A 14,338-nucleotide genomic window follows, 5' to 3' on the forward strand; every position below is an offset into this window, starting at 1 on the left:
AGCTGTTTAATCTCCGTGCCAACGAGCCTCCTGCTACTGTCTGCCAATGTACGAGCGCGCCAAACACGCCTCTCCCTCGTGCTCTGCGAATCTAGTCCGTACTAGAAGACGACCATGGAGGCAGCTCCCTGAACGGACTACAGTTTTAGTTAACTTTTGTGAAAACTAACACAGTTAAGGATCAGTTATCGTCGAAGAAATTGGTTTCCTTCCTAACGGGTGTCGGTAAGGCACCTATTTCTTAATTTAGCTCACGACGCACAAGTATCAGTGACGAGAAGCTAATTTACTCTATACGTCCTCGATACATAAATCATCATCTTGGAACGAATATATACTCAGCGATTTCTGTTAAGAACAGTAATTTAAGTGCTTCAGAAAAAAATCTAAGGTATAACTACAAAACACTTCGAAGCTTAGTTTAAGTTCGTCCATCGTTGAAACAGAACATAGAAAATAACTCCCCCGAATACAAAATAATATAACTGACTATTATCAAAATTTTTAATTATATATTAAACAAATTCTGATCATGAATAGAATTTTTTGTCGCACATAACGAATGTCTCTTTTATAGAGCTGTACCAATCTGAATTTGGGGAAGCCAAACAATTATTGTAGAATATTACACCAGTGTCGAGTGTGTTTTCATTCATAATGTATAAAATATTCTACCAAGAACCGACGGAACAGTTAATCAATGCAGTTATTGTTTCTACAACTTGCTCAAGTTACTCTGGTTTTTACCTAGATTACCCCTTTCCACTTTTCGAAACAGTGAGAAAAGTAACTTATGTGAAGAAGCAGGATCGCTATTTAAATCTTATTTCTGCTGGAGAAATAATATTTAAGAGCATACGTGCTGTTAGTTTGTTAGAGACTCAACCGCTGAAGGGGAAGCTGCTTTGTGGAAATGAGTAGTCTCTCCACCATTATTTTACGGAACGACTGAGGATCAAATGAAATGTTCTTGTTTAAGTGTCTTACCTGTGCAATAGCTGCCTGCACCAGATTTGGAGGGAACATGTTTCTGGAACAAGAAGATCATTCTGTGAAGCTGGCGCATTACGAAAACCTTGTCCTTAAAAATAAGAAATAAATGCTTATGCTATTGTGTATGATAGCTGCTTTAAACATTTCTTACGGGAATAATATCAAAGCCTTCATATTCAAACGAAGATTGGCACTGTGATGGTAGAACCAATGATATAAGAAAGGACAATACACACGTGATTACGTACTGTATTCCATGGCAAGTTGTCAAAACTGGAATACGATAAATTTTTACATTTTCGGTTTAGTGCGAAATGGAAATCCAGCGCTCATACAGCATTACCGAGAATAAAAAATGTGCTTTTATTTTACGGAGGCAAGAATTCAAAGTAACTTCCTTCGATTTAATTATGAAAGGTACATATATTTGTTAATTGCGCGCACTGATTATGCTTTAATGTATCAGACTGATGTCTAACTGGTGATATTTTTAAAGCCAGTAATTAGGCTATGAGTCTGGGTTATTAAAGCATGAAATGGTTGACAAATTTGCCCCGTTACACTGTCATAAGGACTATCTAATCGCAAACGTTTAAGTGCATAAGGCGGAACACCAGTTCTGAGACATAATAAGGAAGTTGGCCTACTTTATGTCTCTGTATGTTATGTTGTTTCTTCTTAAAAAAATGGTTCAAATGGCTCTGAGCACTATGGGACTTAACATCTTAGGTCATCAGTCCCCTAGAACTTAGAACCACTTACACCTAACTAACCTAAGGACATCACACACATCCATGCCCGAGGCAGGATTCGAACCTGCGACCGTAGCAGTCCCGCGGTTCCTGACTGCAGCGCCTAGAACCGCACGGCCACCGCGGCCGGCTGTGTTTCTTCTTAGCACAATGGTTCTGTCACTACAGTTTCAAGACATCTTCGGACATAAGCGACTGTGATATTTTCCCCGCTAGTATAGTTTTGTTATCAGTGTCATATTCGAAAAAAAGTCACCAATTTCACAAGTGTAACTTAAAATTTTGAAAATCCAGAGTGGGGAGTCACGGGTTGTCTTCTTTACTTTCTCGGAAGACATAGAAGCAGTATTTACTGTTTGTAGTCCCAGAAATAGCCGGAGCATCGAAGGTTAGCTGGTCTTTCTTTGTCTTCAAGTATGAAGTTAGTGAGAGCCCACATATTTCCCATCAGAAACTGTCAACCCTGCATGTTAACAGAAACTGGCAGGCACGTGTCCCCGCAGTGCCTGCTTCCCGCAACACTTGCCGTAGCAGTCGGCAAGCGCCAGGGGTCCTGCAGATGGTTGCTCTCATAAACTTTTCTTGTTCTGCTACGTAATGCGAAATTCCAGTAAAAAATATTTCGTGAATTAAATTGGTTTAAAACTTGAAAATGAGCCGTTTATCCTAGATTACTTAGCGGAAAACATAAGGGTCATATTGTGTTACTTAAACATTCAAAAAATAATTTTACTCATAGGTATAGCCAGCACACTTTGAAACCGCTCATTTTTCCAACGTTGAACCAATCGGCAATATTCTTTTATTGCCCTTTACCCTTTACGTGTTTACAGGACCTATGGACCCCATGAAACAATACTCAGGGAGTGACTGAGACCATTTCAGTTTCGTGGACGTGTGAACACGTGACCGAAATCGTCGAGCCATTTTCCCAATAAATTTCCCCGTATAATCTGACTCACTGAGATCACTGATAGATGAATGCACTTAACAAAAAAAATCTGCGTTTCGAGATAATGAGTGAACGCCTTTTCTTTTTGGCTGTTGGAGAGGCAGAGGTAATTGAGCAGAGGACATGGCGGTTACTGTGTCATTAGCTTGATGACAGAAGTTGCACTTTTCCACTGCAGAGACCAGCAAACGCGTAGTACAGGGTAGACGAAATATGAGATTCTATAGAAGATACCGAACGTCGAGGCGCAGTGCCAGGATCCACTCGCGGGAGTTGGTTGGTAGGTTGACTGATTGGTTGATTGATTCGGGGAAGAGGTACAAACAGCGACGTCATTGGTTCCATCCGATTACGGAAGAATGCGGAAGAAAGTCGGCAGTGCCCTTTCAAAGGAACCATCCTGGCATTTCCCTGAAGCGGGAAATCACGGAAAACCTAAATCAGGATGGCTGGACGCGGGTTTGAACCGTCGTCCTCTCGATTGCGAGTCCAGTGTGTTAACCACTGTGCCACCTCGCTCGGTGCTCGCGGCAGTAACGAGGTTCGTATTTCCCTAAGACAATTAGATCTACATTATGCGAGGGTTCTTCAAATTGCTTAAGAAAAATCCCTGTCAGGGACTATTTAATTTCATGGTATAAATTCAATATTATTCATGAGCCTCTTCTCTTGCTTTAATGGGAGTAAATGAGAAAAACTGTGATTTTACTGCCTCTCTTAAGAAAAGCATTAGAAAAGAACAAGCTTGTAGTTAAGAATTTTGCATTTCTAGTCATTATTAGTCTAAGTCCAACAGATGTTTCATTTGTCTTTAATTACTGTTGTCCACATTTACATGAAATGCATGCTTGTTGACTGAAATTCAATAGCAATCAGGCGCACTAACCTTTGCCAAACAACTCCAGTTATTCCTGTTTCTCCGAAACCGAAATCCGTTCTACTGTCAGAATACTAACTCGTATGTTTACTTAGGAATTTCACACTTTATCACGAATAAGTAGATTTACTCGGGATATCTGACAATTTGACACACAAAAGTAAGAAATCAAACCTACTTAAAATAATCTGTAGTTTCGTCCACTTTCTGTTCAAGCGGAAGAAGTCTGAGGCTATGCCACTGCCAAAGAGGAAATAATTGCATGAATATTTGCTAGTTGTGAAAAGAAAGGTCGATGCAAGCCTCAAATGTTGAGAAGTTCTCCATTAATATTACTGTTGTAGCTCACGATGAGAGCAGAAGTTTAAACATATCCTGTGAACTGTCCGAAAGGCCAACTGAAGGCTGAAGAAATTTGTTGTTTCTAAATTTCCCTTGCAGCCCCGCTGGTCGTGAAGAGAGCATCGGAGAATAAATTGTTTGAGTAAGAGCCCATATCTCCTGGAGACCTACCGTTCAGTGCTATAGGAACAAACAAGTAAAACGATGTGATCAACGCTTCCATGTCGGCTGAGAGAAACAGCGACAGAAGTTTTGTGTGAGTAGTGGAAGCTTTACATTTGCAATGAACAGAATATCAGCATTATACGGAATACTGTCGAAATAGCAATACTTCCGAAAAGTGAAAATTGTGTTTTTTGCTTAATGAAATGGAAAAATTCCTGATCGATAGCTATAACATGTACATAATCAAAAATAAAACTGCGATTATGAAGTGCGGGCAAGTTGGACTTGTTGAATTACTAAATCTTAAACTAGCACCACAGACTCTGGAAAACTGAATATATAAAGAAAGGAGATGCAAGATAAACATAGTGGCAATAATCACTCAAGGTAAAATTGGTTTCTATAAAAAGAAGCAGCAGCAGCCAACATCCTAAAATACTGATCTTGAGATTAGAGAAAGAAGCTGCTGTTGGGGAACATCTTTGTACGTGAGTTACAAATGAGCAATGAGGAAGGTAGAAATAAAATAATTTAGACTCTTTGAAATTCGGACTCTCAGGAGAGTGTGTTGAATATCAGATAAATTGATCAAGGTTGAAATAAAGACAATGTGCCACTATTCAGTTAGAAAAATGCCTAAAACAGATCATATCCACTGAAAGAGACATACCTGTTGAGGACTTACATTACCTGCCAAAAAGAAGAAAGCACCCAGAAAGAGAGGAAGAAACTAAATGCAGTTTCACAGACTGAGAGGGTATCTGATGTTATTTCAGTGATCACAAAATCTAATCAAATTTATGAACAACAAGATAGTTTTAGCCGACTTATCGTTATGACGTAGCAACACATCTGGATTGGATGCTTGCATTGATTTGGTTGGATAGTGTGTCGTAAAAAGAGGTGCTCGTTTCCTGGGTCAAGATGGCCCACAAATATTTTAACTCATCCTTGATATCTGGGATACTGGCACTGGATCGAAGATTATGTCCAACCTGGTCTCTCACGCTTTTTACGGGGACACATCTGCGGATCTATCTGCCCACAGGACTGGCTCAGCAACATGCAAACAGTTCATACAGGCCAATCACACGAGTTGGCGAGCAGTGTCATGTTGAAAAATGACAAAAGGATACTGTCGCACGAAAGGTAACACATGAGGACTCAGAATGTTCATGACATAGAACTGTGTTGTCAGAGTTCCGCCTATCTCAACCATCCGTAACATGAAACCATACCATCTCTGTTGATCCATTGTGGGCGCGGGATAACGGCTGGTCAAATACACTACTGGCCATTAAAATTGCTACACCACGAAGATGACGTGCTACAGACGCGAAATTTAAACGACAGGAAGAGGTTGCTGTGATATGCAAATGATAAACTTTTCAGAGCATTCACACAAGGTTGGCGCCAATGGTGAGACCTACAACGTGCTGACATGAGAAAAGTTTCCAACCGATTTCTCATACACAAACAGCAGTTGACCGGCGTTGCCTGGTGAAACGTTGTTGTGATGCCTCGTGTAAGGATTAGAAATGCGTACCATCACGTTTCCGACTTTGATATAGGTCGGATTGTAGGCTATCACGATTGCGGTTTATCGTATCGCGACATTGTTGCTCGCATTGGTCGAGATCCAATGACTGTTAGTAGAATATGGAATCGGTGGGTTCAGGAAGGTAATACGGAACGCCTTGCTGGATCCCAACGGCCTCGTATCACTAGCAGTCGATATGACAAGCATCTTATCCTCATGGCTGTAACGGATCGCGCAGCCACGTCTTGATCCCTGAGTCAACAGATGGGGACAATTGCAAGACAGCAAGCATCTGCACGAACAGTTCGCCGACGTTTGCAGCAGCATGGACTATCAGCTCGGAGACCATGGCGGCGGCTACCCTCGACGCTGCATCACAGACAGGAGCGCCTGCGGTGGTGTACTCAAGGACGAACCTGGGTGCACGAATGGCAAAACGTCATTCTTTTGGATAAATCCAGGTTCTGTTTACAGCATCATGATGGTCGCATCCGTGTTTGGTGACATCGCGGTGAACGCACATTGGAAGCGTGTATTCGTCATCGCCATACTGGCCTATCACCCGGCGTGATGGTATGGGGTGCCATTGGTTACACGGCTCCGTCATCTCTTGTTCGTATTGACGGCACTTTGAACAGTGGACGTTACATTTCAGATGTCTTACGACCCGTTCGATCCCTGCGAAACCCTACATTTCTGCAGGATAATGCACGTCCGCATGTTGGAGGTCCTGTACAGGCCTTACTGGATACAGAAAATGTTCGACTGCTGCCCTGGCCAGCACATTCTCCAGATCTCTCACCAACTGAAAACGTCTGGTCAATGGCGGCCGAGCAACTGGCTCGTCACAATACGCCAGTCACTACTCTTGATGAACTGTGGTATCGTGTTGAAGCTGCATGGGCAGCTGTACCTGAACACGGCTTCCAAGCTCTGTTTGACTTAATGCCCAGGCGTATCAAGGCCGTTATTACGGCCAGAGGTGGTTGTTTTGGGTACTGATTTCTCAGGATCTATGCACCCAAATGCGTGAAAATGTAATCATATGTCAGTTCCAGTATAATATATTTGTCTAATGAATACCCGTTTATCATCTGCATTTCTTTTTGGTGTAGCAATTCTAATGGCCAGTAGTGTAGTTAACAAGGAAAATCGCTAAGCAGCCGTATATTTGAGAAGTTATTTTATTTTCTCGACCAGTTTCGGTAATTCAATGTGCCATCTTCAGGCCCCATATGCACCTCACATATAGATATTCAAACGTGTCTTGTTATGTATGAAATCATACCCGATGGCTTCCCACATCGTGACCCGAGAAGTAACACCGGTCTGCCTCTCAAAACACTGGAAGAATGGTACCTCTCCGCATGTTGCCACCATACTCGCCGAAGATGGTCATCTGCAATAATGCAGAACCGCGATTCATCACTGAACAGAATGCAATGCCATTCATCAGCAGTTCATGCTTGTTTGTCACGCCACCGCTCCAAAGGCAGCCGTTTGTGCTGTGTTGATTCTACCAGCCGGTCAAATGAAGACATACGCTGAGGTCCCTGTCAAACTCCGTCAGGTGTTGATAACACAGAACCTCCGTGTCCATCACATTTCATTTGCCCTTCACAGTAATTCATCAATACCTGATGCTATTCATCCCCTACCAGACCTGGTAACAAGACTAAACATGAACAACATTAAAGTACTACCACGGCTATACTGCACGTCACAGATACTTGCGACTCTCAATCATTCACATTACCGCAGATGGCGTGCATCATGTCACACTGACATCGGACCACGTCTTCTAGGTGCCTCACTTTTGTCAAACTGTGTGAGTCGTTCCTCCAAACTGTAGCTGAAGGACTGGCAGCAGGAAAGAATCACAGGGGCAGATCTAAGGGCCAGTGACGTGGGTTGCAGTACTTAGGCTGGAAAGAGAGAGGACTGGCTGGCAAAAGTTAGCGGTGGGTACCACAGCAGATGATTAACTCAGCAGCAGCCTGCTAACTAATGGAGCAACAATACTCAATACTCATTGCTAAACTGTGTAATAGTAACGAAAGAGGATGCGGACCACCGTTGGAGGACGAGTGGCCTGTGTGTAATGTGACTTTTGAGACTGTACTTTTCGTACGTAGCTTACCGGTGGACACTTGCTACATTATCATTGATTACAAGTGTCATAATTATTAGTGCCACAGCAGTCTACTTTCGCTCTGTGGCTTATGTTGTTTGGAATACATTTCTTCCAGCAGTATCGAAACTACTAGTGTACCGATGTTCCTATTTTAACCATTATTTACCTGGTACCTTCTACACGCCATAATTTTTTCTAAGGTAAATTTAGAACCACATTACATATTGACACCAAGGTATGTATGCTCTCCAACATTACGTCGCTTGTATAACAACTTGCCAATGAATGTGTTCAGAACACAAAAAATAGATAAAATGTGTACTAGCTGTATCTATACTGATCTTGACGCCTGATCCGAGGTTCGTAACTAGTAATAGTGTGTCGTAAAAACCGGGTTGCTCCACAATAGATCTGAGATTCGTCTGAGCTCATGGAGGAGACCCTAGCTCACCCTTCTGTAGCACTTAAGGGACAAACTTTCCGTGACTGCGTTTAAAATGAAAATAGAAACCCCAAAGTAATCAGCAGCAAACTTCAAGATTTTTACTTAATACGTGTTTCGCAGTCTTTACTCCATTAGGTGGAGGATAAGGTATTTACCTGAGAGGCACCGGTCCCGGGAAACCTAGAGTGTCAAATAATCTAAAATATTTCATCACTTTGATTGCAGATGATTTTGGAAGATTAGTAAGAAATATTTAGGAACTGATGTGACATACTAGCAATTCTGTACTTTTCTTGATAGTACTGCATTTGGGGTTTGTATTTCACTGTTTACAAACTTTATGAGAGTTGTAACAAGTATTTATCGTCTCCCGGCTTAGAGAGATGTTATACTTTTTTTTTCGTGTTGTGATGAACAAAGATTATATGAGAACGTAATCTTTCGCGACGGCGCTGTTGTATAAAAGAGACTGACTTCTTGCCGCGTCAATTCAGGGTAAAACATCGAGTTTTCGATGATTAGCTCCATCGTTTACGTTAGGAACAACTGACTGTCGAGCCTGCTGCCTTGTGGTGGCTTTATATAGTCCTGGGAAGACGAGGTATCAGATCTGTTTTCCGACCGCCTAAGAAGACAAAGGAGATGCTACGCCCTGTTAAGGACAGTCTCGGTCCCAGGATCCCTGGGACAGACAACATTTTTTGTGAGTGCGGAAGCAATTACATCGGCCAGTCCATCCGCACAGTTTCCGAACGTTGTGGAGAACATCAGTGCGTATTAAAAATTGAGGACTTACGAAATTTATAGTTGCTGAACACAGCCTCACAAACAAACAAATTACTGTTTGACGAAACAAAAGTTTTGCCCAAGGCTCCTACATACTGGGTTCTGTAACTGAAGAGGCTGTATAAATAAGAATTTTTGAGAAGTTTCAACCGTGGCAGCGGGTATAATCTTAGCGGTGCATGGAAGCGAGCTCTCAATGCAAAGAAGAGCCAGAGATATTCGTCGCAATGTTTAAGCTACTGCAGGAGTGGTGACGCCACCAGCGCAGACGGTTACACCATCTGCGACAGCATGACGTAACTACCGACCAATCAGAAGCCGTCATTGGGCTGTGTAAGGCCACCACAGCAGCAGTGTTGACAGCCAGTTGCTCTTGACGAAGGCGATAAAGGTAATCGTCGAAAGCCCTAGATTTTACCCTGAATTAATACGGCAAGAAGTCTGAGAATGTTTTATACAACAGAGATTACTATAAAGTTTTCATCATAGGATATTGTTCTCTATATACAGGGCTATTCAAAACAAAAAAAGCAACAAATTTCAAACATTTATTGCTTCCAAACTACAAAACATAGAAACACAATTCCAACGTTACTGGAAAGAGAACAGTTAAAATGTTTATGCATTCAATGTGAGCACCATGTGTTACACGAAAAATATCGAAACGGTGGATCATTTCCTGCCATACAATAAGCAGCTGGCCTCTCGTTGTCGAATTCACAGCATTAACAATGCCACGTCGACATTACTTGAGAGACACCATTCAGGGACGTTGCATTGGAAGAGGAGCCGAAGATGATGATCACCGGTGGCCTCCCATGTCTCCAGACCTCACACCTTCCGACTTTTATCTGTGGGATTACGTAAAATACTGCATTTTTATTCCTCTTTGTCTGACACTCTTTAAAGTCTGCGACATCACGTTGTTGAAGCTGTGAATTCGATGACGAGAGACCGGCTACTTCGTGTGTGGCAGGAAATGTGTCACCCTTTTGATATTTGACGTGTAACACATGGTGCTCACATTGAATACATAAAAATTTAAAGTTTCCTCTTTCCAGGAACGTTGGAATTGTGTTACTATATTTTGTAGTTTGGAAGCAATAAATGTTTGAAATCTGTTCCTTATTTCTGAATAGCCGTGCAATTTCCACATATTTGTTCATAAATGAAATCTGTGCCTGATTTATTTTACATATGAGTTACATGGGTGACATATCTGCAGAATACACTAAGCACAGATCTCATGTACAAATGCCGGGAGATCAAAAAGTCAGTATAAATATGAAAACTTAATAAACCACGGAATAATGTAGATAGAGAGGTAAAAATTGACACACATGCTTGGAATGACATGGGGTTTTATTAGAACCGCCCCATATTGCTAGACGCGTGAAAGATCTCTTGCGCGCGTCGTTTGGTGATGATCGTGCGCTCAGCCGCCACTTTCGTCATGGTTGGCCTCCCAGGTCCCCAGACCTCAGTCCGTGCGATTATTGGCTTTGGGGTTACCTTAAGTCGTAAGTGTATCGTGATCGACCGACATCTCTAGGGATGCTGAAAGACAACATCCGACGCCAATGCCTCACCATAACTCCGGACATGCTTTACAGTGCTGGGCATGGATGTGCGTGATGTCCTTAGGTTAGTTAGGTTTAAGTAGTTCTAAGTTCTAGGGGACTGATGACCTTAGAAGTTAAGTCCCATAGTGCTCAGAGCCATTTGAACCATTTTTTGAACCTGCGACCGCAGCAGTCACGCGGTTCCGGACTGAAGCGCCTAGAACCGCTCGGCCATCGGCAACATCAGCTTTGCTTTGTCTTACTTTGTTATGGTAATTATTGCTGTTCTGATCAGATGAAGCGCAATCTGTTGGACATTTTTTGAACTTTTGAATTTTTTTGGTTCTAATAAAACCCCATGTCATTCCAAGAATGTGCGTCAATTTGTACCTCTCTATCTACATTATTCCGTGATTTATTCTGTTTTCAAATTTATACTGACTTTTAGATCACCCGGTGTACAGATATTATGTAGAAATGAGTAGAAAACAGTACACACTTATGTGCAACTTATACACTCCTGGAAATTGAAATAAGAACAATGTGAATTCATTGTCCCAGGAAGGGGAAACTTTATTGACACATTCCTGGGGTCAGATACATCACATGATCACACTGACAGAACCACAGGCACATAGACACAGGCAACAGAGCATGCACAATGTCGGCACTAGTACAGTGTATATCTACCTTTCGCAGCAATGCAGGCTGCTATTCTCCCATGGAGACGATCGTAGAGATGCTGGATGTAGTCCTATGGAACGGCTTGACATGCCATTTCCACCTGGCGCCTCAGTTGGACCAGCCTTCGTGCTGGACGTGCAGACCGCGTGAGACGACGCTTCATCCAGTCCCAAACATGCTCAATGGGGGACAGATCCGGAGATCTTGCTGGCCAGGGTAGTTGACTTACACCTTCTAGAGCACGTTGGGTGGCACGGGATACATGCGGACGTGCATTGTCCTGTTGGAACAGCAAGTTCCCTTGCCGGTCTAGGAATGGTAGAACGATGGGTTCGATGACGGTTTGGATGTACCGTGCACTATTCAGTGTCCCCTCGACGATCACCAGTGGTGTACGGCCAGTGTAGGAGATCGCTCCCCACACCATGATGCCGGGTGTTGGCCCTGTGTGCCTCGGTCGTATGCAGTCCTGATTGTGGCGCTCACCTGCACGGCGTCAAACACGCATACGACCATCATTGGCACCAAGGCAGAAGCGACTCTCATCGCTGAAGACGACACGTCTCCATTCGTCCCTCCATTCACGCCTGTCGCGACACCACTGGAGGCGGGCTGCACGATGTTGGGGCGTGAGCGGAAGACGGCCTAACGGTGTGCGGGACCGTAGCCCAGCTTCATGGAGACGGTTGCGAATGGTCCTCGCCGATACCCCAGGAGCAACAGTGTCCCTAATTTGCTGGGAAGTGGCGGTGCGGTCCCCTACGGCACTGCGTAGGATCCTACGGTCTTGGCGTGCATCCGTGCGTCGCTGCGGTCCGGTCCCAGGTCGACGGGCACGTGCACCTTCCGCCGACCACTGGCGACAACATCGATGTACTGTGGAGACCTCACGCCCCACGTGTTGAGCAATTCGGCGGTACGTCCACCCGGCCTCCCGCATGCCCACTATACGCCCTCGCTCAAAGTCCGTCAACTGCACATACGGTTCACGTCCACGCTGTCGCGGCATGCTACCAGTGTTAAAGACTGCGATGGAGCTCCGTATGCCACGGCAAACTGGCTGACACTGACGGCGGCGGTGCACAAATGCTGCGCAGCTAGCGCCATTCGACGGCCAACACCGCGGTTCCTGGTGTGTCCGCTGTGCCGTGCGTGTAATCATTGCTTGTACAGCCCTCTCGCAGTGTCCGGTGCAAGTATGGTGGGTCTGACACACCGGTGTCAATGTGTTCTTTTTTCCATTTCCAGGAGTGTAATCTCCGTACACCGTGAGACGAAACAGAATGTAACAACTCGGAAAGCCAGGAGACGCTAAGTTTCACGTAATGTTTGTAAACATTGAATACATAAAGTTCCAGTGCAGCGCTGTCGTGGAAAGCACACACTGAAGACTGCACGTACGCCACATCAGTTTCAAGTATTTCTTTAGTAACCCCCCAAAAGCACATTGCAATTGAAGTGGTAAATCGTTCTAGATACTTAGACATCGTTAAATTCCAGGGCTCAGTGGACCAGAACTGAAAACCTGATCTGCTACCTAATGTAGCAAACTCTCCAAAACGCTTCATAAATAAAAAACTTTAAGTTTAGTCACTTGTTATGTTGTTTTTATTTGTACGATTAATGTTTATTTTGGAAACAGTGAAGCACCTTTGTTGGTGAGACAATTGAAAGAAAACAGCCTTTGGTCACTGTTTTTAACGAATTAACCGGGTTTCGACACTGCTAGGAGTGTCTTCCTCAGAATTTACATCAAAAAACGGTTTATAACATGGTCACAGAATTATGACTAAAAACGTATGCTAGAGAGTCTAAGTACAGAATCATCGTGAAAGACTGGCAGTACTTATGTGTCATTTATAAAATAATAAATATGTCAAAAGGGCATTAGTGACAAAGATATTTAAGATAAAAATTGTAATGGCGAGCCACTAAGGGCTGCTCGTTACTTACGCGGTTACAGGTTGCAAACGGACTTATACGTTTTTAGTCATAAATCTGTGACCATGTTATAAACCATTTTTTGATTTAAATTCTGAGGAAGACCCTCCTAGCAGTGTTGAAACCCAGTTAATTCGTTAAAAATAGTGACTGAGGACTGTTTTCTTTCAGTTTTAACTATTCGCGGTATCTGAACGTGCAGCCATGTACAAAATTTTGATGGTGAGGTTTTTCCGAACGAGAGGACTGATAAGAGTGAGTGAGGCGTGCTTACCTTATGAGATCCATGAGGGTGTCGACGGTGGTGACGTTGCGGGAGCTGCCAGAGCGCGCGATCTCAGACGTGTCGCCCCTGCCCGGGTGGATGGCGGACGACAGAATCATGCCGAGGATCACAGCCGATACGGTCGTCGTGAAGTAGTAGGCGATGGCACGCGCGCCTATCTTGCCCGACAGGCTGAGATCCAGCGTCCCGATGGCGGTGATGATGGACGACATGATGAGCGGCAGGATGAGCGACTTCAGCATCTGCAGGAAGATGTCTCCCACGAAGGAGACGTACATGATCTCCCTGGGAGTCCATTTCTCGGAGCGGGAATGCCTGAGGATGACGCCGAAGGCGACGCCCGAGAAGACGCCGATGACGGTGAAGATGGTGAGCAGGTTGCTCTTGAGAAAGGCGATGATGTGGCTGCGGAGCGCCCGGGGCGGCATGGCGAACTGGCTGGACGGCCGAGGGCGCGGTTGCTTGTCGGCGGACAGGGGGCTCCTGCAACACACGCCGCACACCGCTTTCTGCAGCTTAACGTCTCCTCCACATACAGATAATGCATCGCCTGTTATTGCATAGCAATGGAAAGGAAACACACTGCTGGTCAGCACCGTGGAGGCGGCGTGCAACAAATGTCATATCAGCATCGAGTGTACCACAGGTCTGCTGTGGCCAAGCGGTTCTAGGCGCTTCAGTCTGGAACCACGCGACCGCTACGGTCGCGGGTTCGAATCCTGCCTCGGGCATGGATGTGTGTGATGTCCTTAGGTTAGTTAGGCTTCAGTAGTTCTAAGTTCTAGGGGACTGATGACCTCAGATGTTAATGTTTTTTGTTTGTTTTGGTTTTAGGGCGCAAAACTGCTATGGTCATTAGCGCCCGGTCCGTGACTTAGG

General features: G+C 44.2%; 1 protein-coding gene across 2 annotated transcripts in view; it reads right to left on the minus strand.

Moving 5' to 3' along the window:
* Window positions 1–14,338, minus strand: part of LOC126184746 (excitatory amino acid transporter 1) — a 738,875-nt gene that overhangs the window by 149,189 nt on the left and 575,348 nt on the right. For both annotated transcript variants that reach the window (XM_049927283.1, XM_049927282.1), the window contains exons 2-3: window positions 13,448–13,942; window positions 988–1,030 (exon numbers count right to left, since the gene is read on the minus strand). In XM_049927283.1, the coding sequence (XP_049783240.1) occupies window positions 988–1,030; window positions 13,448–13,942 (538 nt within the window). The remainder of the gene's footprint in view (window positions 1–987; window positions 1,031–13,447; window positions 13,943–14,338) is intronic.

Source organism: Schistocerca cancellata, chromosome 4 (genome assembly GCF_023864275.1).
Source record: "Schistocerca cancellata isolate TAMUIC-IGC-003103 chromosome 4, iqSchCanc2.1, whole genome shotgun sequence".
Lineage (NCBI taxonomy): Eukaryota > Metazoa > Arthropoda > Insecta > Orthoptera > Acrididae > Schistocerca > Schistocerca cancellata.